The sequence below is a fragment of the Halichoerus grypus genome, chromosome 4 (assembly GCF_964656455.1).
Source record: "Halichoerus grypus chromosome 4, mHalGry1.hap1.1, whole genome shotgun sequence".
NCBI lineage: Eukaryota > Metazoa > Chordata > Mammalia > Carnivora > Phocidae > Halichoerus > Halichoerus grypus.
Window position 1 is genome coordinate 121,816,846 of NC_135715.1, and position 26,332 is coordinate 121,843,177.

At 37.8% G+C, this 26,332-nt stretch overlaps 1 protein-coding gene across 5 annotated transcripts in view; it reads right to left on the minus strand.

The window, feature by feature from the left end:
- The window catches only part of ACVR1C (activin A receptor type 1C), a 79,345-nt gene that overhangs the window by 8,212 nt on the left and 44,801 nt on the right, over positions 1-26,332 (minus strand). For 3 of the 5 annotated variants that reach the window (XM_078070818.1, XM_078070819.1, XM_078070820.1), the window contains 6 exons: positions 17,833-18,072; positions 12,148-12,378; positions 9,398-9,565; positions 7,895-8,051; positions 6,281-6,405; positions 2,715-2,845 (listed from right to left, as the gene is read on the minus strand). In XM_078070818.1, the coding sequence (XP_077926944.1) occupies positions 2,715-2,845; positions 6,281-6,405; positions 7,895-8,051; positions 9,398-9,565; positions 12,148-12,378; positions 17,833-18,072 (1,052 nt within the window). Of the gene's footprint in view, positions 1-2,714; positions 2,846-6,280; positions 6,406-7,894; positions 8,052-9,397; positions 9,566-12,147; positions 12,379-17,832; positions 18,073-21,136; positions 21,228-26,332 lie in introns of all 5 variants that reach the window. The other 2 variants (XM_078070822.1, XM_078070821.1) reach the window with 2 other exon arrangements.

Consider the following 26,332-nt stretch of genomic DNA (forward strand, 5'->3'; position numbering starts at 1 on the left):
ACTCTTGGTAAGGAAAAAATCAAGCCCAGGCCTTAAAATGTTACAGTAAACCTAAGCTCAAAACAAAAATTCACAAGACAGGAGAAAATAAAGTATCATAAGCAAGAATCAACTGAAACAACAAACGGTAAAATCAAACCCATCAAAACATTAGATGTTAGAATTAATGACCTAGAAGAATTAATGACCTAGAATGACACATGAAAAGATGCTCAACATCACTACTCATCACTTCTAGGTCCTTCTAAAAAAACAATTTAAATAAAATACATTTAAGAAATGCACAACAGGAAATCAGAAAATGATCTTAGAAGGAAGCTTTGAGAAGCAAAAAGGAATGTTGAACAAAGAAAATGATAAACATGTTCTTAAGTTTAAACAAATAATAATGGTATAAAATTACACCCAGTATCTAATACATGGGATTAATACAAAACAAAATAGAACTAAAATACTGGACAAAAATGGACAAAAATTGTTTATATCAGCAATGTAAAAAAATGACTATTTAGGTCTATTCTAGGAATGTATGATTGGTTTAACAGTGGAAAATTTATAAATGCAATTTCACATTAAGAAACGAGAAAGTAGAGAGGCCATATCTTCACCTCATAGGTAGGAAGAAAGCTTTTATCAAAACAAATTCAGTTTTTATGTAACCTGATTAAAGTTTTGACAACAAAACCTACAGCAAGTATCATACTGGAAGGAGAAATATACAAAATTTTATGAAGTAAAACACGGATGTCCACTATCAACTTTCAAGCAACACTATACTGGAAGTCCTAGAAACTAAAGTAAGAAGTAAAGAAAAGGCTTGAGGATTGGTCCCAGAACTCTCATTATTTGGAGATATGATCATCTATGCGGACATCCCAAAAGATTCTACAGTTTTATACTCTAAGACATTTCCCCCACACACATGCATATATATATATATATAGCAGCATTGTTTAAAAATGTTAAAATCACACAGAAGACAATCAACAATAGAAAAAAAATTGTACTCTAGCCATATAATGGACTACTCCACCAATATGAGAATGAACAGATTATAGCTACATCTGTAAATGAAAGTGAAAAGAAATTAACAAGAATATCTACAGTAAGTTTCAATAATATGTTTCACAATTACAGAAAAGTAAACAATATATTTTTAGTGTGAGTATACATATACATATAATTATACATAAATATATATTTTTTTCTCCTAAAGAAAAGTTAAGCAATAATAAATAATCACCATAGTAATCTCTCATAGGAGTAAGAAATCTTTGTTCTATTTTTTAAACTTAGTAGCGAATTCACTGATTTTCACATCATTATTACACTTTAAACTTTACATATATGTTACATATTCTTTCATATACATAAAATTATTAAAATTAGGAAGAATTTAATTTCAATTTGGTTGTAAATCGCTCAAATTCTGCTTCTAAAATAAGTATGTAGGTAAGATATCTATACAAAATAGAAATATCGAGACATAATTCCTTCCTTAAATAGAAAAAGAAATGAGTGAAACATGCAGGAGGGGGGAAATTAGGGGAAAAAAACTGCTGTATAAAATAACCCTTCTGGCAAAGCCAAACTAAAAAAATGTCACTTTAAAAAGACCTCAACTATTATAATTAAATATGGTAGACTATAATAGGAATAATGGGGTTGGTGGAGATTAAAGCAGTAAAATAGTTGTGGAATTAGATGGTTTGTAGTCTTTCCCTCCTATTCCCTTTCTTCTCCCTGTGGGAACCAGAAAAGTTTCTAGCTTCATGTAAGGCAGAACAAGCACTGTGATAACCACCCTGAATGCCTTCGACATGATGCTTAGCGTATGCATTGTCGGAGATGAGGAGAGAACAGTGGTCTCTGCCATGAGGAAGCTTTTCTGATATAAGAACATAAGCTCAAACTTCGGCAAATTTACTGACTATAAAGATGATTGAATTGTAATACTCCGTCTGGCATGGACATTGACGATCAAACATGTCTGCGCTCCTACAGTTACCAGCCCCCCTTCAGGCAGATCAGGCTGCATGACTGACTCTGGTCTATGAATCATGAGTAGACGTGATGTGAGTCACCTGAAGCCAAAGCATTAAAGAGCCATGTGTGACCCTCCAGCTCCTCTCTATCCCTGACCTAGACACTTGGAAACTATGTGTTGAGATAGCAGCATCCCGAAATCAAAGTTACCTGGATCACAGAATCACCACAGGGAGCACAGCTGCCTGACCTGTAGGGGACTTTACATAGCAAGAAATAGTCTTGTTGCGTAAAGTCACTGGGGATACCAGGGCTTGTTACTGCCCCTTATCTTGGCAGTCTGTATACATATGGCTAAAGGGAAGAAAATCTTTCTGAAGACTGATACAAGGACATATACTTACATATGTGGCATGAACTGGATGCCTAGATTAAGAGAGAAGAACTATATGGTCTCTGAAAATCTTCCTGATACTTACCTCAAAATTATAATAGATAAAACATATATAAGAACATAGCCTGGGCTCCTGGGTGGCTCAGTCTGTTAAGTGTCTGACTCTTGATTTTGGCTCAGGTCGTGATCTCAGGGTCAAGAGATCGAGCCCCACATTGGGCTCCATGCTGGGCATGGAGCCTGCTTGAGATTCTCTCTGTCCCTCTCCCTCTGCCCCTTTCCCCAGCCCCTGCTCCCTGCCCCCCCATCCCCGGCCAAAAAGGAACATACTTACTTCACAGCTTTGCCACTGGTTTGGGATACTTGGTCGAAACTTCTGGTCACAAACAACCTTCCTCATTTCCTCTATTGAGGGATCTGAAGGCACCATGTCATAGTAAGGCAACTGGTACTCCTCAACAATTCCTGTAAGAAATTTGCATAATAAATTTCCCAGTGTGAATAATAAACAAAGATGCTTATTTCAAAAGAATACAATTAAGTCCTCTAGGCACAAGTGGCACCCTGGGAAACTGGAAAGTCAGGTTTATGAAAATGTTGTATCACTAAAAATGAATTATGTAAGTATAAAGCACTCAGCTGAATAATTATTGCATAATTTTATAAAATGCACATTATGAAACTTTACATAATTCTGATAATTATATAAATCTTATATAAAACATAAAATTATTTCTATTTTATAAAATATATAATTTTATACAATTATATTTTATATATAATATTATATAAATAAATTACTTTTACATAATAATATAAAATATAATTTTATATTATAAAAATTATATGAGTTCTGATTTATATAAAATACCATTGTACAATTCAAAAGTAATGCCTAATTGCAAAATTTATATCATGGCCTTGTTTGGGAATGAAGTATTTTTCTCCATTAAATAACCTTTTCTTTTTTTTTTTTAATTTTATTATGTTATGTTAGTCACCATACAATACATCGTTAGTTTTTGATGTAGTGATCCACAATTCATTGTTTTCTTATAACACCCAGTGCTCCATGCAGTACATGCCCTCCTTAATACCCATCACCAGGCTAACCCATCCCCCCACCCCCTTCCTCTCTAAAACCCTCAGATTGTTTCTCAGAGTCCATAGTCTCTCATGGTTCATCTCTCTCTCTCCGATTTCCCCCCCTTCATTTTTCCCTTCCTTCTCCTAATGTCCTCCATGCTATTCCTTATGTTCCACAAATAAGTGACATCATATGATAATTGACTTTCTCTGCTTGACTTATTTCACTTAGCATAATCTCCTCCAGTCCCATCCATGTTGATGTAAAAGTTGGGTATTCATCCTTTCTGATGGCTGAGTAATATTCCATTGTCTATATGGACCACATCTTCTTTATCCATTCATCTGTTGAAGGGCATCTTGGCTCTTTCCACAGCTTGACTATTGCAGACATTGCTGCTATGAACATTTGGGTGCATATGACCCTTCTTTTCACTACATCTGTGTCTTTGGAGTAAATACCCAGTAGTGCAAATGCTGGGTCATAGGGTAGCTCTATTTTTAATTTTTTGAGGCACTTCCACACTGTTTTCCAAAGTGGCTGTACCAACTCGCATTCCCACCAACAGTGTAAGAGGGTTCCCCTTTCTCCACAACCTCTCCAACATTTGTTGTTTCTTGCCTTGTCCATTTTTGCCATTCTAACTGGTGTAAGGTGGTATCTCAATGTGGTTTTGATTTGAATTTCCCTGATGGCTAATGATAAAATCTTCTGCACAGCAAAGGAAACAGTCAACAAAACAAAGAGGCAACCCACAGAGTGGGAGAAGATATTTGCAAATGACACTACAGATAAAGGCCTGGTATCCAAGATCTATAAAGAACTTCTCAAACTCAACACCCAAAAAACAAATAATCAAGTCAAAAAATGGGCAGAAGACATGAACAGACACTTCTCTGAAGAAGACATACAAATGGCTAACAGACACATTAAATAACCTTTTCAAAACAGAATAGCTTTCTCTTTTCGAAAATTGATAGGCAATCTTTTAAAAGTGGAATTTCTTACATTTGGATTTTAGAAGTACTGTACCCGAGAATGTGCCAAAGAAGCAGCAAAGGTACTCAAGATGGACAATTCAACATGAAGTTTCATATTTAAAGAGTCTCAAATACAAAGACCTGACCTTAATTATCAGAATATTACCTGAACTTGAGAATTTCCTCATAAAATTGTTTTAACAGTCTTTTCAATTTACAATATTTAAGAAATGCCCTACTATTATGTTAACTAACTTACTATTTCAAAGGTTGAAGAAAATTTAAGGACAATAACCTAAAAGCAGATCTAGAAAAATATTAATATGAAATTTTAAAAAATTATTACAAACATGTTTGAATCTTGCTATTTACCACACATTGTCCTAAACCCTTTACATATTTTAATTATTCCTCAAAACCTCTGACTAGGAGTTACCATATTATCCCTCCTTTACAGAATGAGGAAACTGAGGCACAAAGAGTCACCAGTTTGCTCAAGATCAAAGAGCTCATAAGTGGCAGATCTAGAACAATCCCAGGCTCGAGAATTCCACTCTAATTCTACTGCTGCTATAAATAGCTTCACCTGGGGTGCCTGGGTGGCTCAGTTGGTTGGGTGTCTGCCTTTGGCTCGGATCATGGTCCCGGGGTCCTGGGATCGAGCCCCACATCGGGCTCCCTGATTGGCAGGGGGGCTTGCTTCTCCCTCTCCCTCTGCCTGCCACTTCCCCTGCTTGTGCTCTCTCTCTTTCCCTCTGTTAAAAAAATAAATAAAATCTTTAAAAATAAATAAATAATAAATAGCTTCATCTTCCTGAATGGTTTACTATCTTACCTGTTAATAAAAAGGGGAAAAGTATGTTTTCTCATTCAAAAGAATTTTACCCTTGTAAGTTTAAAAAAATTTTTTACTCATTTTTTAAAAAATGAAATTGGTGTAAGGCACAATGATATCAATACAAAATACAAAATTGACAGTGGTCTGATAATGACAGCTCTTTTAGTGAATGTTTACTCTGTACTGTGCTCTGTACTAATTAATTAACCAAATGAATCCGTTAAATCCTCAAAGCCCAAGGGGTCAGTTTTATTATTAATTTTACAGATGAGGAAAGTGAGACCAAGTAACTTGCCTAAAGTCAGACATTCAGGAATCTGCTAAACCACGGCTTAGTTTGAAATCTGTCTCACTGGAAAGTGAAAACTCTAATCCGTTTCCTACCAGTAGTTAACTTTTCTCCACGGATGCCACAACTTCAGAGGCTGCATTTGTAGGGTTTCATCCCTTCAAACTCTTCCTCCTCTCATTACTAATCTGTAAACAGCTAGGAGCAGTAGAGTCAGGAAGTTAGTCTCTGCTCACCTCTGGGCTCCACTTTCTCACTTCTACATTCATTAACACAGAGAAAAAGCAACAACAGCAACAAAACAAACAAACAAACAGCAAAAGCCTGAAAACTAGAAGACTTCAAGTCCTGTGGCTTTTGGTAAAGTTTTAACATCTTTGGGTTCAATTTCTGGTAGAAAATAGGGCTACAGCTAACTGCATACAAACTCAAGAAAATTTTCAAGTGCTTTGCAAAGTATCATTAAGAAAATCAGAATTATCAAGAGAACTGTCACCCCCACCTGAGCAGTAATCATAATACAAAATCATCATTATATGTAGGATGCTCCACTCTTGAAACTGGAAAGATACCACCAAAAGGTATACTCTTAAATATTATAAAAAATGACTCAATATAGTGCTTAGAAAAAAATACATAGAAAAAGTATCTTGTATTCAGAGCATCAAGGAAAGACAGATACAAAGAATATCTCCCAACATCTTACCTCCAACTGAACACCTTCGGGCTATTTCCCAATAAACCAGACCAACAGAATAGATGTCGGCTCGTTTGAAGGACTCAAAGATATTCACATTCATTGTATCATCAAGCATTTCAGGAGCCATATACCTTCAAAAACATGCACATTTCAGATCTTCTGTATGACTACAGCAATCCAATAAAATACAATCTTAATAAATCCTCACATAAAATATGAATTAATAGCTTACATCAATTTTAAAAGTAGATCTAAGCCACTATAATAAATTAAATTTAAGTAATACAGCGACTGACTGAACTATAAGTTTAAAAATGTTTGAAATAAAACTAGAAGTCATCCTACTCAGTGTGTCAAAGCACAGGTGCCAGGAGCCAAATACTTGCAAAGGACAAGCTAGAGGGAAATTCAGCAAGCAAAGCATTCAATAGGAGAGACGGAACTCAACCTCCACCAACAAACGTTGCCATGGAAAGTTCCTTGAGGGCAAAGAGCATCTCTTATTCATCATGGTGCCCCCAGGACTCAGCAGCATTCCATAAACATCTTCTCTGAATGAACAATTTTATTATACAGTGGCTTCCAGACATATATACACATTATATATTGGCTACAAGAAAATGACAGCCTTGTTTGAATAAGACTAAACCAAAGAAATCTACAGTCCATGGGACCTGACGGAGCCTAGCTGTCCGAAGGGGATTTTCACGATTTCCCAGAATATTAAGAGGAGGATGCAATACCCTCCCAAACTCTTAAAAGTTTTAGATTCTCTGAAGGAGTCCAGCATCCAAGGCTTCCCTGAGGGGTCCCTGATGTGGAGACAGTCTGATGGGCAAGCCAAGGCTTACTTTTTATAGGGAAAAGAAGTTCCGTAGGGCTGCCCAGTTTGAGTAAACTGCCCTGAAGTGTTCCTGGGGCCTCATTAAATTCTCCTAGGGAACCATGGGAAGGACTCAGATGGATAGGCTTAGAATCTCAAACATGGCTTGGAGGTCAACTGTACCAGAAATCTCCTACTCTGAAGAGCCTTTGACAACTCCAGGAAAATGTTTTGGTTGTTTTCTGACTTCAAGATCAAGAACCCAGGAATTAAAAAAAAAAAAAAAAAGAACCCAGGAATTATGTCAAAGTAGCATGAGCCTGATATTCAAATAAAAGGAAATGGAAGTATGCAGGCCATATGGCCACAGGCTGGCCAGAACAAGAAACCACCAGAAATCCCATTACTAATGGGTCTGCCGTAATATATATGTAGTATGTTCTGCTTCTCTCATACTTGTTTTGATGACATTTTTTTCCCTCCTATCCATAGGAAAATGTATTCTCAGAAACTGACCCACTCAAAATAATGTATCACCATCTCTTCCACTATCCCTCTCTACTGCATTCCCCACCCAAATGGCTACTATCTATATGACTAAAAGGCCAAGTGTCCTTGCTTTATAACCATTGTGTCACTGACTTCTCAATGACCCAGAGAAGACTTCTTGCTTTCTTGGGCCTAATGATTTTTCATTTGGACCCCCACCCCAAAAAAAACCCACACACTCATCCCAGGATTTCATGTTTACGGGGCGGCCATATGTCTGAGCGCACCACCAAAGTTAGTGATCTTACCTTTTGGTTCCCACTTTAGGATTCTGAGGTATGTCAATCGTGTTCAGTACTGAATCATGCTTCACAGCCAGCCCCAAATCTGCTATGGCACAAGTTTCACATTTTTTCACTAAGATATTCTTTGATTTTATATCTCGATGAGCAATAGCAGGTTTACCTATGAAGCATAAGAGAAGAATACTCATTTTGTTGTTGTTGTTACTGAAGACTGACTCTCTCTAAGAGGAATCACTTTGAAGACCTGGCTCAAAAGTCACCTCTGAAGACAGGTCTTCTCTGACCACACATTCCACATCCCCTGTCAGTCTCCACAGAGTACGTCATTTTGCCTTCTTCATAACCCTTATTACTATCTAAATTATATTGTTCATTTACATGTGTGTTTAATTATCTGTCTCTCCCAACTGGACTGTAAGCTGCCTCAGGGCAATGCCTGGGTGTTACTCATCACCCATCGGCATGACTTTGATGCTTAGGACCCTAGGTAGCACTTAGTAGCCACTAATAAATTTCCTTTGCATGAACAGGGAAAGAATTAGCATTACTACAACTACATAAGAACATAGCAAATAAACTCTTAGAAAACAAGTTTCAAACTTTTACTACCCTAGACCAGCAGTTCTCAAATGTGACCCCAAAATCCTTGGGAGTCTTTGAGACTCTTTTCCAAATACCTATCTGTGGGATATTACATTTTCTTCACATACTTCAACCAAAACATAAAGGAACAACTGAATGAAGAACATGCTTGAAAATCCAGACATTAAGTCAGACATTAAAGAGATTTCAAAAATGTAAAACAAAACCATATTTTCACTAGATTGGTTTTTGTATTATAAAAAAGATGCAAATTTTTTGAAATTTGTTTAATAATTAGTTATTATTAAGTAAATTAATAAATACTTTTTGAATTTTTCAATGTTAGTTTCTAATAGAGTAAATATTAATAGATAGAACCCAAATACACAAAAACCTTTGGGTCCTCAATAATTTTTAAGAGTTTAAGGGATCATAAATCCAAATTTGAGGACCACTGCCCTGACTGGACTAATGACTTTCTAGAGCAAATTCTTTATTAACTCAATAAATAGAAAAGACAGTGGGTATTATTTGATCTTTGAGTCCATTATATGTAAATATTTTTTAAGATCACATTACATCTCCAATTATTTTAGCTATCAAAGGTAAATATTTAAAGTATTTATATTCTCTGAATATAGAGCATTTGCCACCAAAGCAAGATCTCCCAGGGATGTGTGCTAAATGGCAAAGTTGGAGCCACCAGGTGTAAAAATATTATTATGGCTAATATACAAAATGATGAGTACATAGATGAGAGTTGGCTGTATCATGATAATATCCTCAGCTTTTTAAAGTAACTTAGTATTTCTTTACATTTGATAGTCATTTGTAATAAACTAAAATACAACTAAACACTAAAACACAGCTTGGTGTTTCTATCCTCATATTTAAGCAGAAAAAACTTAGAAAGAAAACACGTACCTTGTGTACCAACAATCTCCATATGTAGGTGGGCCAGACCACTAGCTATCGAAAGGGCCAGTTTGATCATGCCAGCCACGGTCACTATATTTCTATTCAAATAGTCATATAAGGAACCCAGTTCATGATATTCGGAGACAAGCCAAAGTTGAGTCCAAGTTCCATTATCTAAATGGGAAAAAGTCTCTTTATTGCTATAAATATATGTTGAGAACGAAACCAAAAGCTTTTAGCAAATGTCAGTATTTAAAGTAAATCTGTATTGTTCACAAAGCAAAGCTAATTCCTTTAGTGAGGATGCTGACAGTCCAAATTAGCAAAGTAAAATATCTCACTGAATCCCTGAAGATATTGATATACTAGAACCTGTTGTATGTATCCACCAGAGCTACAGGAAGCTATGAGAGTGATTCTGATTAAGTGAACAACTCCTTTCTTATTCTCTTTATATACTGATGGTACCGTATTCTAGAAGAAACTACTGACAGATGAATTTAGGCGCAGTGTTGTGCTGTAAATTACTCTGAGCTTTTAAGAAAGATTGTTCCAGTACAAACAAGAAATGCAAAAAATTTACACAAAGTGTTATTACTGTAATAAAAGCTCTAAAATTCTAAGAATGTTCACATTGTTCACCTTTCAAAATATGAAGTTGATGATTTTCCCCAAAAGTTTACCTTAAGAGCCAAATACAGTTACTAGACATTTTCAAGTAATTTACTTTATTCAACCAAAAGCTAATCCAGCTTATAAAATATTTTTAGCAGAACAGAAATTAGCCTAAAACTTCAGGTATTAGAGTCCCTGGAGTTAGCTTTAGCTTTTGGAAGTGTCTACAACAGCCCGGGGCAGTCCTGACCAGTTCTGACACTCAGAGAAAGGAAGCGATAATGAACATTTGCTAGGGACTTTTTCTATTAAATGCTTTATGTACAAGAGCTACTCTTAATCCAAATATTTAATTTCCAAATCCGGGTAGTGATAAAATTTCCTACGAATACAAAAATCAACATAACATGACAAAGTTCAGTAATAAACTGACCATGTACAAAACTAATCCTTATTCTACCTCTCTTCCTGCTCAGTGCCAGTGACTATCTTGCCCTCTCATATCAATGTCTCTGTCAGACCGTTGACTAACCAGTGGAACTATAAATACCACAAAAGATTTAGAAATGAGGATGAAAGCGATGTTGGAGGTCATTTAAAGTCATGCACAAAGCCACTGATAAGTAAGCCAGTGACAAAGGTAGACCAGTTAAACTGAAGAAGAGACAATCAAGGATGATCTCCCTTGGGCCTATTGTTTTATAATCAAATAAACATAATGATTAAATTAGGCCCATCAAGATGATCCATATAACTAAAGTCATCACTGCTTTGACAACAATGCTAATTAATCTAATCAGCAGGTACACTTCAGCTCAGTCTTAGGAAGGATAAGAAAAAAGGTCTTAGCTTACTAAGAAATGTCTCATTTTCAATAGTCTGGATATATTTTCAAAGTATGTAGAGGTAAGAATTTGGAAAGAACATTTCTTGTTTAAAGCTCATGTTGGCTTTACTCAGTTTATACCTGGCAAATCAGAAAACACATACTGTCTACAAACATAATTAAGGCCAAAATGTACAGTAATTCTAAGCCTCTCTTTTGTCATCTGATTAGTAATAATCAAGCTTATAATAGATAAAAATAATCATAGATTTTAATTTCCATAGGTAATGCTGGGTCCCTGATATCCACAGATAATTTTTTAGACAGAGGTTATAATCTCTACCTCACCGAAGTTCTTCATGAGTATTACTGATTTGAATTAAAAAAAAAAATTGACTGGATCATGTTTTGCTCATCTTGGTGCCCTGTTGCCCTTTGTTATGGGAACTAATGCACAGTTAAATAAATAAAAGCTATGCAAAAAGAGGAAGGAAAGCATAGGTGATCCATAAATTATATCCAGTCCCTGATTACTCGGAGATTTATACTGTATTTTATGAATATTGATTTCAATACCTAAACTGATGCTCTGTCTTGCTCCACAAATCTCAAAAAGTCATATACTGTTTGAGGTTGTTGATGTTAAACCTCAATATAATTCATACTCAAAGTACATTGATAGAAAATTTCACTAAAATTGATTTGCTTGCTGCCATTCTGACAATGTTCATAGAGAATCTGAGTCCGGAGTTGAAGCCTATTTATACAGAGGAGAAGTACAGTCCTGGCAAAGGTGAATATTCAACTAGCATTCAGTGTTACGTCTGTACCGGTTATTAAAATATTGAAATATTTCTGTCCTCATTGGCTAACAGTTGCTACTCAAAATTCCAATGTCATCCCTTTGCCCTAGACACCCAAAGCAACCTCCCCCACCTCCCACCACCCTCTGACAAGATGCCTCCCAATCTCTTCATGGACCAGCAAGTAAGGGATAAAAGCTAGACTGGCAGGGCTCTCCCAGGACTCTCTGTTCCAATTGAAGCTTCTGTTCTGATTGGTTGATTCCTCTGCCATACCAGTCACCAAATACTTTAAATATCAACCTGGCTATGGTATCATGATTTCATATCACTCGTTTGCCCTGCCTTTACTGTACGGTTCTGTACATTTATCTGTGGAGAAGAGGAAAAGCATTTTCTATCCTCGATAAAGAAATTAGACTTTTATGTATTTTATTAAAACAAAGAAATTATTGATGGTGATCTGATGATGGACATAACATGTTTACTTGCTGAACCCAATTAGAAAATACCTTTGTTGTCAGCAGCAATGAAACCAAGTATGTTTTCATGTCTCAGCATGACCGTCTGATAAATTTCTGCCTCCCGAAACCAAGATCTTTCATCTCTGGAGGAGAAGATTTTTACAGCCACATCTTCCCCACACCATCTTCCATGCCAGACCTCACCAAATCTACCTTTTCCCACTATCTCCTGAAGTACGATCGTCCTTGCAATTGTTCTTTGAACCAACAGAGGTAGACCTAACCAAAGAAAAGACGGAATTGATGATTACAAACAAGGAAGTATCAGAAAAAAACTGTCATGATGACCATTATTTTCACATAAAAAATGCAAACATTGAAGTGCTTTCATAATTTTACCGATTTTGAAGAAATAAGCACCATTGTACCAAACTTCTAGGTCAAACCATGCTCAAAAAACACCACTCCAAATTCTTAATATGAATTTCTCTTCTCACATTCCCAAATAAAAATTTCTTGAACATAACCTGCTGCTACAGATATCTGATTTTCCAGAATTGCTGCAAATCTCCCTGATTTGCCCACGAAAGCCAGTCAGGTTACTAAAGACACAAAGTTTAAAAAAAAAAAAAAAAAAAGGTGCCATCAGTCTCTAAAATAAAATGCATTGTTTCTAGTACAACTGGGGAAGCAGAAGAATTCCTTGTGAATTTTTTCAAAAATCAAATTAAAATTGCAAAGTGAAGAATCAGATTCAATAATTAAGTGAGGTAATCATGTTACACTAAAAAAAGCAAAGCATCATCATAGAAAATATCAAATGGAAATTCTTTGTGAAATAAAAAAAACAAAGAAAATACATTCTGAGTGTATGTAAAAAGTTTAGATTCTTTGAACCAATAACCCCACTTCTAGAATTCTAACCTAAAGATTTAATGCAAAACACAGAGGGGCGCCTGGGTGGCTCAGTTGGTTGGGCGACTGCCTTCGGCTCAGGTCATGATCCTGGAGTCCCGGGATCGAGTCCCGCGTCGGACTCCCTGCTCAGCGGGGAGTCTGCTTCTCCCTCTGACCCTCCTCCCTCTCATGCTCTCTGTCTCTTGTTCTCTCTCTCTCTCAGATAAATAAATAAAATCTTTAAAAAAAAAAAAACACAGAAACATTTATGCCACAATATTTAATACATTATTACTTACAGGAAATAGAAGGGAAAGTATCAGATAATAGAAAAATTGTTAAACATAGTGCAGCGATTAAGAGAACAGATAAGAAAGACCTCAGTTCAAATTTCAGCTGTGCCACCTGGTAACCACAGGCAAGTAATGGAACTTCTCTGAGCTTCAGCTTATCTAAAAAATAGGGGATATTAACAGTACCTATCTCATCGGGGTAATACAAGAATGAATAAGCATGCTAAGCACCTGGCACAGTATCTGGTATATTCCATGCTCAATAATGGTTAGCCCTTAATATTCTATCTTAGAACAGATTACTTAGAACAAATGATAATGATGCTGCTTATGAGGAGGTATTTCTTAATGACATGGGAAAATACTTTTGCTATAATGTTAAATGAAAATAGCACAGTAAATTCTACCCACCTAAATAAGTGTACCTAGCTATCCAAAATATGCACAGGAAAAAGACAGAAAAGGAAATTTGCCAAATGCTATGACGGTTCTTCCTATTTAGTGGAATCAGGGTGAATTGTGATAGTCTTCTTTCTAATATACATCTTCTTAATTTCCACAATGGGTACTTATCACTCTTATAATTAGAGGAAAATAGGTAAAGAGGTTACAGTCTAAGTTTACTCTGGAAAGTCGTGTTTAGTTCTTAGCCTTGTACTCAGATGGCCCGGAAACTCTCACTGCTACAGCCCCGTAAGCTCTGCAGGCTTCAGCCTCTGCTCTTGAAATGAGCCATGGTTTATTCAGATGTGCTCATCTTCATGAGAACCACCCACTGTGGCTAAATAAGCACAGACTATAAGGTTGCTATTATGGATCTCAACAATTAGTCATAGAGCCCCACAGCCAGAAAGTTCTGAGATCGTCTAGTTCAACTTTATCATTTTAGAGATGAGAAAATCGGGGCCCTGCAGTAATCGAAGACTTGCCCAGAAATAGGCTGTAGTGGGAGGCCGACCTACAACTAAAATGTTGGTGTTCAGTCCAAACTCATGCTCTCACCATTCAGTGGATATGTCTGCAGTCCTCTCCTGTTGGGAAGACTTCCAGCAGCAAACTCCAAGGGCTGTTTCTTGTAGGCTATGGCCAAGTTTACTACTTGACCACACAATAAAAGTTGTACTAACAATCATCAGGCCAAATTGCAATCTCAATCTCTTTCCTCCCTCACCCCATCTTGCATACACACACCCACCAAAACATCACCATCAACAACCGCTACCAACAACAACTGATTAGAGAACTCGATTAGCCTCTATTTTCAAACTGCAAATTGATCAAGCACATGACCAATGCGACAGACCATGGACAGAGTAAGACAACATCATCAAATGTACTCAGCATAGCAATTCAAGCTGAGACACTAAAACTCTGGGAAAGGTGCTTTGGTATCTTTCAAGGCAACCACTCCAAATAATCTAGCTCTTGTTTATACACTTAAGAGATTTCATTTGAAGATACATAGACTTTGCTTCTCCCTGTAGGCTCATTTTACTTTCTTTCTTTCTTTCTTTTTTTTTTTTTAAACCAGGGGTTGTAGAAGCTGATGTCTGATGGGAAGGCATCTTTCAGTAATGTCACCACCCATCAGAAGTGTTATACTGGGACAGGAAAGTAGCAATTCACCCAGTCTCTCAGAAGCCACCTGAGACACAATCCATTCTCAGAAATAGTCCAGCAGCACATCAGTCCACTTTCCTTTCTTGCAGGTATTCTATCTCTTTGAAATGACCTGGTCAGGGATAAGCTTCACAAGTTTTGGTTTCTCAACATCTAACAAAACTGCCTTTGCCTAAAGTTTGCTGGCCCAATTAAGAGAAGCAAAGACGAACCACCTGATCTCCTCCCAATGAACGAGCTTTCATGATGGAAACCTTGCAGCAGCTAGACCCATTCTCTCTGATTACCAAAGACAATGCCTCCATCAGGTACTTTCAGCCAGTGCTCACTGCCAAATGGATGTAGCGGACTTTGAGAAAAAGTGCCTAAAACTCTTTCAAATCGTTCATTAAAAAAATCATCTGTGCTTGGGTACATGGACAGCTTTCTTTTTAAGAAAGATCTTAGAATAAAGGTAAGAGTCCAATAGTCAATAAACCCCGATTTAAGTTTAAAGAGGCACAAAAACACCAAAAAATCTTAATGTTATTTTTTTTATTTCATGTCCTGGCTCAAGACTACTTTCTTAAACTAAATATCCAGTCTCCAGTTATAAAATCTCTATTACTTTTATTTGAAAGGGAAATTCTTAGTCACCTTAAATATATTCAAGGAGTAGCTCTAAAATACACATTTCTACTTAACATCTTCAGGTGAACTGAAATGTTTGGGGGGAGTATTAAATAGATGGTTATTTAACCACTTGAACTTTATCAAGAAATTATATAAGGTTTCAAGGAACTGGGCACAAATCAGAGCTCTCTATGCTCATATTTTGTGCCTAGAATGTCACCCGGGCTCAAGAAATTAGTACACAGTGGGCCCCATGATGTAATAGTCAAGGAAGAATGAGTACTGAATCTGAACAGCTTTACTTTTAAAGGAAGAATGTCAGTTTTCTATGCAATAATTTAATTTGGATTTTAGATCTATAAACTTTGCAGTTTGGAGACGTTTTTCCAGGTATGCCTCCTTTGAAAACATGCCACCTAATTTGTGCAGTGATGGCATAAACATTGAGACCTTGGCCCAAGACAGAGCAGGTCTGGGCTCTGTGGATGACCTAATTGGGTCTCTCTTTTCTGGACCCTTTGGTGAGTCTAAAGCTGCTTCATGTTAAATACAGACACTCATATAAATGCTACTGCCTCTCTGTCATCTGCCCTGTTAATTGTGCCTGTCTGGATGCTCCTAAAGGCCACGGGCTGCGGAGTTTCTCAAAGTCTGTTTGGGGTAATCATCCTTAATGATCCAAAGCAAGAGGGGACCCAGGGGCTCCTGAAGTGACCCACCTAGGCTTACCTTAGTTCACACTTCTGCAGTACCACATGCCGACAGGATTTCTGGACATATAAGTGAGGAAAGGCCATTTTAGAAAGTTTGTTATTACGGGGAAATCTGCTTTGTCACCAGAAACCCAAAATGCCCTCATATGACTTGTACAATGAGAAAGGCTCATTCAGGCCATAAAACAGCCTTGTCTTTTGAATTGCTTCACCAGGGGTTCTGGAGTTCCATTAAAGAGGAATAGACTTATCATACTACCTTAGCAAAAGCCAGCACAGCAGTGCTGTGCTAATCCCTATCATCTGTTTCTGTGCTTTAAGAATACAAATGTAGGGAAAGGGGTGCGTGCACCCCGATGTTTATAGCAGCAATGTCCACAATAGCCAAACTATGGAAAGAGCCAAGATGTCCATCAACAGATGAATGGATAAAGAAGATGTGGTATATATATACAATGGAATAGTATGCAGCCATCAAAAAAACTGAAATCTTGCCCTTTGCAATGACGTGGATAGAACTGGAGGGTATTATGCTGGGCGAAATAAGTCAATCAGAGAAAGACACGTATCATATGACCTCACTGATATGAGGAATTCTTAATCTCAGGAAACAAACTGAGGGTTGCTGGAGTGGTGGGGGTGGGAGGGATGGGGCGGCTGGGTGATAGACATTGGGGAGGGTATGTGCTATGGTGAGTGCTGTGAATTGTGCAAGACTGATGAATCACAGACCTGTACCTCTGAAACAAATAATACGTTATATGTTAAAAAAAAAAAAAAAAGAAGATAGTAGGAAGGGAAAAATGAAGGGGGGGAGTCGGAGGGAGAGACGAACCATGAGAGACTATGGACTCTGAGAAACAAACTGAGGGTTCTAGAGGGGAGGGGGGTTGGGGGGGATGGGTTAGCCTGGTGATGGGTATTAAAGAGGGCACGTATTGAATGGGGCACTGGGTGTTATACGCAAACAATGAATCATGGAACACTACATCAAAAACTAACGGTGTAAGGTATGGTGATTAACATAACATAATAAAATAAAATTTAAAAAAAAGAATACATTCTTGGTTTTAATTTCAGGTCAGCTCCCTGTTGACTTCACACACACACATCGCAGGGGGTGCTTCGGATTCTGAAGACTTCCATTACCACAAGCAAAGACACTCTAAGAATACCACTTTGCATAACTAACATCTCTCTCCCAGAACTCAGCTCCTTAAATACAGTAACTTTTGTGCCCATGAAGCATTACTAAGAGAGCAACAATGATTATTACTAACCATAATGGGGAGGGGGGGGAAGGGAGAGAAGAGAAACTCTTTCTCGCTTCAGAAATAAACTCTGAAGGAATGTAAAAATGAGAATCTGAATACCTAAAAGCAGAAAAGGCAACTGAGAAGACTTAATTCATTCAGCCATGATAGTCGGTTCTCTTCATCAAATCCAAAAACAAGTTTCTATACCAGAACTTACCACATACCACATCAAGCATTCTAAATGATACAATTCATAATATTTGGGCCCTTTCTGTTAGATTTTATTTTTATTTATTTTTAAATAAGAGTTTTCTTACTGCGAAATGGACAACAGGCACATACCAGAGCCAGATCCAGAGGCAGTCACATCGTAAATCAGATCTTTTAGAGTTTTTCCAGCATTTACCAGATTGCACTCAGAGAGGGGTTCCTCCACATTCTGTCTCTTTTTCTTCCTGTTTGTGCACAGTCGACCTTGGCATGCCCAGATTGTCAGCACCGCTGCCATGGACAGGAGGCAAACTGGCACAGTAATGACAACGGTCAGCTCCATGGGTCCGAGTTTGGGGGCATTTGGAGATGCTTCAGTTAAAAAAGAAAGAACATGACCATAAATCAACCCATTTAAGATACTCTGGAAATTGGAAATGTGATCACCAAAATCTCACATCTTTGATGAGGAGCCACACACTATGCACTTACGTGAGTTGGTAAAGATTCTCTGGGGGATAAGCAAAGATGGGGAAAGGGAGTCGAGATCAGGATGCATCTGGAATAATTATGCCAGGTAACCATGGGAGCCAGAATGAGGATCATGGAAAGCACCAGTGCATGGGATCCTTTTTAAATCCTCCGAGGCATTTGACATTTTTCTACTATCTTCTCCCCATTTTTCAGCAGCATCCTTAGAGCACATTCATTCATTCACGCCACAAATAATTACTGAGCTCCTGCAATATGTTGTCACTATTCCAGGTGCTGAGATACACCAGTGGTGGTGAGAGCCAAATCCTTGCTCTCATAGTGCTTATGTTCTCATACGCCCACTAAACAGATGGATATGCGATACCCAAGCAAGAGGCCCTAAGCGCGATGATGAAGCAGAGGGGAAAGCGCGTGATGCCCGGATGCCCCTTTAGAAAGACTGCTCCCAAAGGCTGCTCTGGGAGGAGGCAGGGAACAACACCAGGAAGATCCCAAAGAGGTGCACTCTGGGCAACGCGAAAGCAAGTGTACAGCCCCAAGATGAGGCTCACTTGGGCTGCTCAGGAACAACCCTTGCCTAGAGCGCAGTAAGCGAGGAGAAAGGCAGAGGACAGTAGGAAGCAACCAAGGGAAAGAGCATGTGGGGTCTGTAGGCTGGGTGAAGGACTGTGTATTCTATTCCAAGTAGACGCTGTCTCAGGACTTGGAGCAGGCAAACTAACAATGTGATCTCACTTTCATTCCACCGGGCTGCAGAGGGGCCCAGGGGTAAAAGCGAAGAGACCCATGCGGTCATCAAGGTGGGAGGGGACAGGATGGTCTTGGCTGAACCTTATCTGAAAGAGTAGCACTTTCTTCTCAGTCCTCGTTCATTCTCTACACCTCTTTACTGTTTTGTTTTATTTTTATTTAATTTTATTTTATTTACTGTTTTGTTTTAATTCCTGGGTTGTATCACCGCCTGGCACGCGGTATATTCGTGTTTTTATTTATCTATTATCTGATTCCCTCCAAAGAACGTAGGTTTCATGAGAGAAAGATTTTTGCCTGCTTTGTTCTCAACTATATCCCTAGTATTTACAACTGGAAATAATTAATAGATAGCCCTTGAATGGCAGAACCACTAAAAGTTCTACTAGTTTTGTTCTTAATAAGTAAGGGATAAGATGTTTAGTTTTAGAAAAACAAACATGATAATTGAAACCAAGTAACATAGGGATATAATTTGTGACTCTAATATGAAAACGCAGATAGCCAATTTTTCCAAAGCTCTTCTTGCACTTAAATCTTTTTAATTTAGGGAAAATAGTGAACCATGAAAAATCTATTATGACAGATATTTTCTGCATTTTTCAAAGAAATTATTTTGACACTTGAAATGACCACATAGTTCATTTTCTCTTCGTTCACTAAAGACAGTCTTGGGATCACCTTAATTTTATCTCCACGTCCTATCATTAGGGATGGTGATTTTTGTTTTAATAAACCTTAGGAAGTATTTGATAGGAAGAGAATTCTGGAGTCTTAGCTTCTCAGACACCAAGGAGAAGTAGAATGCAGGCTTTGGAGAAAGAGAAGCCAAAGTGAGCAGACACTTTCTCCATTTGTGGCTATAATGCCTTGAGCAAACTCACCCTCCCAGAGCCGATGAGGCATACCCAGAGAGAGGGCTGCAGACACACATGGAAAGCAATGGCACAACACCTGCCCCTTAGAATCTAAACAAATGACAGTGATAATGGACTTTGTGAATTAAGCCATTCCTCAGACTTCCGTCTTTGCAATGACAATCTTGTAGAGCTTATTATATTAAATGCATTTACATTTTACTTACAATATGTCAACCGGAATATGTAAATATAAATGCAAAACAGATATTTAATTCTCAAGGAAAAGGAATGGAATTCCTCAAAAAATGTGCTCATATGAGTATCATTATAATCCTAAAAATAGGTTTTTTTAGGATCGATAACTAAGAGTTAAAACTGTTAAGTGAACTCTGGAAACAAACATAATCCATGCTTTTCTACTTTGCCAGGGAATTCTGCCAGATCACCAACTTTCCTTCTCCAGAGTGTTTCAGGATTCCTCTGACGTCATCCGAAGTTGTATGAGAACTTGGCCTTGAATGTTCTCATGACAAGGTGCTAAAAGAGTTCTTTGACTTGACTTTGCTTTAGAAATCATTAACCATGGTACTTGCAACTTCTACCATTTGCTGTTATAGAAGGGTTTTATTATCCATTACACAGCGATCTTTCAAATCTACATTTCAAGTTGTATCTGTATCTTTAGGTCCTCACGATGGTATTCTAGGAATTCTATGAAAGCCACAGAAAGCACTTAATCTCTTGCAACCTACATAAACATCTGCTTAAATATGTTTTTAAAATCAAAATAAAATTTAAAAAATAAAATTCCACTATTAGATACATTTATATGGCTATATCTTATTTCAATATATGTTATCAGGAGCTATCCATATAAACAGAGTTAAAAAGCTTATTGATTGTCTTCATTTTAGTAAAGCTCTATTAAGCAGAGTTCAGCTCATCACTATGGCAACCAATGAAGAGGCGAAAGGTCAGCAACCCTGAAAATAGAATACTCTTTATAAAAGTGTACTGTTCTAGTGAAGATTACTGCTTTCAGAGATGTTTATTACAGATGGGCAATGTTTCTACTTTTGTGAACAAATTTACTGATAGGAGTTAGTAATAAAAAAAGATTACTCAGCTAGAAAAAGGCTAGCAACAACATCCAGAAAGAGCTCCTTAAACACTGAGCAATTTTTAAAGCAAACATTTGTAAAACTATCTTCTAAACCAAATGTTGATTGTAATCTCTACAGGAGATAAATGAAGAAAAACTGTAGTCTACACCCAATGAGTCATGGCAAAAGAGACAGTAGTGCAGTTAAGAATACATTTTAATAAGTTACCTTTGATGAGCACTTTATTTTTTCTAGCAGGTTTTACATTCTCGATCATAGGAGAACTCTTATTATTCCATAATTTCCAATCTGAGATTGCCTGTGCCAAATGAAATGCATGCTCCATATTATAAGCAGCTCCATGGGGGGAATATGTTAATCCCAAAAGTGAGGTCTGGGGAACACTGCATTGTCCATTCATGTTATTTCATTCCCGAGCAAATTACATAGACTAGAATGGTGGGGGGGGGAGAGAAAAGCACCAGCCCAGATGGGTGAGAGCCTAAGTCACAAATATCTCCCCTGTATAAGCTCTATAATACACTGAACCAATACAACATAGGGAAAGGAAGTATTAACAATGCAGGGAGAAGGGCACATTGACCCAAATGGGGTGGAAGATTCTGGACAGCTGGAGAGAGCCATGTGAAAGGCAGACTCATGTAAGAAAGTAAGATAAGACAAAACAACAACAACCGAAAAGGAAGAAGGGAGGAAGGAAGAAAGCAAGGGAGGGAGAGAGGGAGGGAGGAAGGAGGAAAAATTTTTTTAAAACATTTTTTGTGTGTGTGAACTTTGCAACTTCCCCTAGAGATGTGAATGGAACTATTGATGGTGAAAGCCAATGGCCATTGCCACTACTCAAATAAATTTCAGAACTAGTTTCGGGCGCCTGGATGGCTCAGTTGGTTAAGCGACTGCCTTCGGCTCAGGTCATGATCCTGGAGTCCCGGGATCAAGTCCCACGTCGGGCTCCCTGCTCAGCAGGGAGTCTGCTTCTCTCTCTGACCCTCCCCCCTCTCATGCTCTCTCTCTCTATCTCATTCTCTCTCTCAAATAAATAAATAAAATCTTTAAAAAAAAAAAAAAAGAACTAGTTTCGATGCCTCAACTCCTCCAGGACAGTGCCTGTTTGCCACTCCCCACTTCCAGCTTTAGGGAAGCAGTCCTCAAGATGAAAAAGATAATATGGGCATGATCCCCATGTTTCCTCTCCTGCTGACCTCTTCTCTTTCCTTATTAAAAGTCATTTTTGTAATTACTGATGCTTATGAGATTTATATGACCTTTAAATTAATTAATTTATATCTCCTTAGTATATGCTATTAGGAGATGACTGAGAACTAAGTGGAGCTATGGACTAGACCAATTGCTTCAAATAGCCCATACTGACCATTGGCACGGAAATCTTGAAAATGTCTACATTCCATGTAAAGACACATTTCTTCATTATATTTGAACGACCTTCAACTGACTAGAAACTAAGACATTACAAGGGAGTGAGGAATAGAAACTCTTTGAGAAGGGACATGTGGGTGGCTCAGTCAGTTAAACATCCAATTCTTGATTTCAGCTCAGCTCATGATTGTGTGGTGAGATTGTGAGAATTGTGAGATTGTGAGATTGAGCCCCATGTTGGGCTCTGTGCTGGGCATGGAGCCTACTTAAGATTCTCTCTCTCCCCTTTCCTCTGCCCCTCCTCCCCCCCCCTCTAAAAAAAAGAAAAAGAAACTCTTTGAGAAGAGAGTGACTGAAGACATATGTACTGGCTGAACAGCTGTTGAAAAACAAATTCAGACAAAGAAAACAGAGGTCTCCATCCAAAATGAATTTTTGTAAAACTTTACAGTTTAGTGCTTCCTTCCCAGAAGCTGCTACAGCAAATAGCCTATAGAAGTTGAAGAGGATCCAAAACACCCCTAAAGAAACCACAGACTAATTTAATATTAAAACCACTTTTACCCCTTTTATTAAAAGTTTTGCCCCAAGTGAAAAGATACCGTCTTGCAAGATTCTATTCATGAATGTATAAATATCAAGTCTTCAACTGCCTCCCCACCCCTGTCCACTGACAAGGGGAAGCACGTATTTTTCCAGTCTGGAGCACGTTCTCAGGTAGTAAGCCAACCAAAACAGATAATGCTGCTTGAGATGCTTTCTGGTGGGTCTGCTTCTGTCCTGGCACATGGGAGAAATGCCACCAGGGTCAACTGAACGCTGTGGTCCATCCACCTACCCTATAAACCCTCTATGACACAAGCCTGTGCATCAATGAAAAGGTCTTTGTTTTGTTTAGTTCACAGGTTTCTGGGGGACATCGTGGAAGTAATATCTGCAGTTGAAACAAAGGAATACATTGCCTCTAAGTCATTCAAAGCTACCTTGTTAATTAGCTCAACAGGAATGTCTTTTGCCAAAACTGGAATGACATGCTAAGCACTGAGAAGTCTCCCAAATCTTCATGATGAACCTCCTTTAACCTGCCATTTCAAATCATCCTTGAATGTGGATACTATCATTTCAAACATGTGCTTGATGGTAATGAAAATACATTTTGTAATTGGTTTCTTACTGCTCTACTAAAAGACTGGATCCAAATGTATTGCTTTGTATAATGCTGCACTGAGAACAATCCTCTAGGACAGATGCCAGAAAGTGGGGCACAGTTCACATCCTTATGGAATTTAAATTCTACTAAGGAATACGTGATCCATCTAGGGAACAATTCCAAAGCAATTTCGAAAGTAAAAATATGAAGACAACTTCACATAAGAGCAAGGCAAGTGGGAGATAAGAGAAAGATCATGATGAAGAATTCCATTCATGATCAATCAGTACAATATAAAACCATATGGAACTGCACTTACACGTGGGAAGTGAACGGGTCTCAGTTGCTAAGTCAAAGATACCGGTTTTATTTGTCTAACGCTCCTCTGTAATTCCACACTCACAAACTGCAGGCGACCCCCCTGGAGCCTGTCCTAGCTTCCTACTTCTTCACAGTGACCCTTATAAATGTCATCAGGAATAATCCAGTGAGACATGAATTCGGTTAGATCCCTCCAACATACTCTACTTCGGGAACAGCAAACGGTCATCCTTCTCCACGGAGCAAGAATAATCACATGATTATTTCTTATCAACATGAACCTCAAGTACTAAACAAGGGCAGAATATCGTCTAATCTAGAGATTCAACGGAGCAATGGAGGTGACAGAAATAACATGAGAAGCATTTCTGCCTTTTAACTGAATCAGATGAGCTACTGATGGGGCCATTCCACTGTTCAGTGTTCAGTCTGCGTATGGCTGTTTCCATCCACCGTCTTCTCCTGGAATGATTTCATGACTTTATAGAACGCAGGTTGCACAACACAGAAAAGTATTTCCTGCCAGTTCTCCTTGTGTTGCTGGGCTTCAGGGAGTATGTGAGGAACACCGGGTATCTTCAAATCTTCTCTTGTCTACTTTTGTCTGAATTTAAGAATAATAATGCTTTTATATGTTAAGGAATTAGGAATGTGAGATTGAAGAATATCATCTTTGGCACGGGGTCTGTAGAATTTTGACTTCAGCCGAGATAAGATTAATAAAATGTAGGAAGGAGAATTTAAATCAGCCCCATAGTTGTTCTTAACTTCAGTGCATGCACCGAGATCAGTTTATTATCTGTCATCAAAACATATTCTCAAATGATACACATTTGTAAAAACAATTAGATAGCTAACTACTCAAGGAATATTTCAGGGTGTTTTTTTTTTCCCTTAAGCCAACCTTTTACATGGAAAACATAAAAGATCCTTGGAAGTAGCACCCGTATCTCCTAGCACTGTTTCCCCAGCTCATAGCAAAGACTTGTTCGGGGGAGACATTTAAAAACATTGACCAAAAGGGAGAAGTTAGGCTTCTCTGTCCTGAAGTTCATGCTACTATAAATTCTCCCACAGCAAACACACTCACACAAAGCAGCTTGTTCACTTGGAAAAAAGACTGATGTGAAATAATCCTATTTTGACCCAGCCCAGTGTCCCATACGTGATAAATACCCAAAAAGTACTTCAGCAAACAGGTAATAGTATTTACATAACTGAGAGAGTAGGGGCTCACATCATGTGAAATCCTCAATTTAGAATTGGTTATAAATTTTACTTCCGATTTCCCATTACATCCCTATGAACAAAATTTCATAATTGAAATCAGTGTACTTGTTTCCCAAGATAGGCAATGCTTCCTAGATAGGAAATGCTTCCTATATTAGACTTTAAAAGCACATGTTTGACTTCTTTGTATGCTTGTATTTCATAGCACTTTCCCAAATATAAAAATCATAGCACCTTGCAGTTTACAGAGGGGAAAAAAAAAAAAAACCCTGTCTGACACACCTGTCAGGTGTGCACTGAATCCTCACAGGATGAGCTATAAATGGATTTGTTCATGTGATGGCAGAACAATTCCACAAGGGGTCCTGTGAGTATTTCTCAGCAGGTAGATATCACCTTAATACTACTAGAGCAATGAATTGGTTTAAAATAGAAAACTATAAGAAAGTTCGAAAACAACAATGAATTTTTTAAGGATTGTAGATCACAAGACGTTTAAAGTCCCAAAAGAATAGTACGATCAGAGTCTGCAATTTTTATAATTATAGCATCCTTTGAAATCATTAATTTTTGATAAATCTAATTGTAATGTTTTGGCAGTTTATCTTCTTTCAAATGTAATCCTTCAGTTTGGTTTAAATGAAAGTCTAATTTAGACATGTACCTAATCAATATGCATTGTTTACCTACCCTGACTGATATAAATAATCAATTTCCTTTTTTCCTCTTTACACAACTGAGAACAGAACAGGAAGGTGGAAATTGTACTGAGGTTAATAAAGCACCCAATATTTTCATGTTGTGCGTGACTTTTCTTTACTGAAACCAATTATTTGGAAAACAAAAAATATAATAGCATTATTAAAATAGGGTATGAAATCTGAAAGAAAATTATTAGTACCTTTACCCTTTCAAGCACTGTATGTTTTGGTAGCAAAATGGGAACAAAGATACCTGGAACTTGGATGTTTTTGTTGAATAGCCGATTTCCATATGAAAGGTGGGAATTAGTGAGAGCATGAACTAAATAGCGATTCCTATCAAAATTAACCCAGTAGGGATGCCTGGGTGGCTCAGTCAGTTAAGCGTCTGCCTTTGGCTCAGGTCATGATCTCGGGGTCCTGGGATCAAGCCCCACATCGGGCTCCCTGCTCAGCAGGGAGCCTGCCTTTCCCTCTGCCTGCCTCTCTCTCTCTGCCAAATAAATAAAATCTTTAAAAAAGACCAGTTTCTCTTGCCCCGATTTCCTGACCTTATACCATAAGACTTTTCATGGAAAGTTTTAGAATGTTCTTGATGGTATCTGACATCAGAGCTATTTCTCT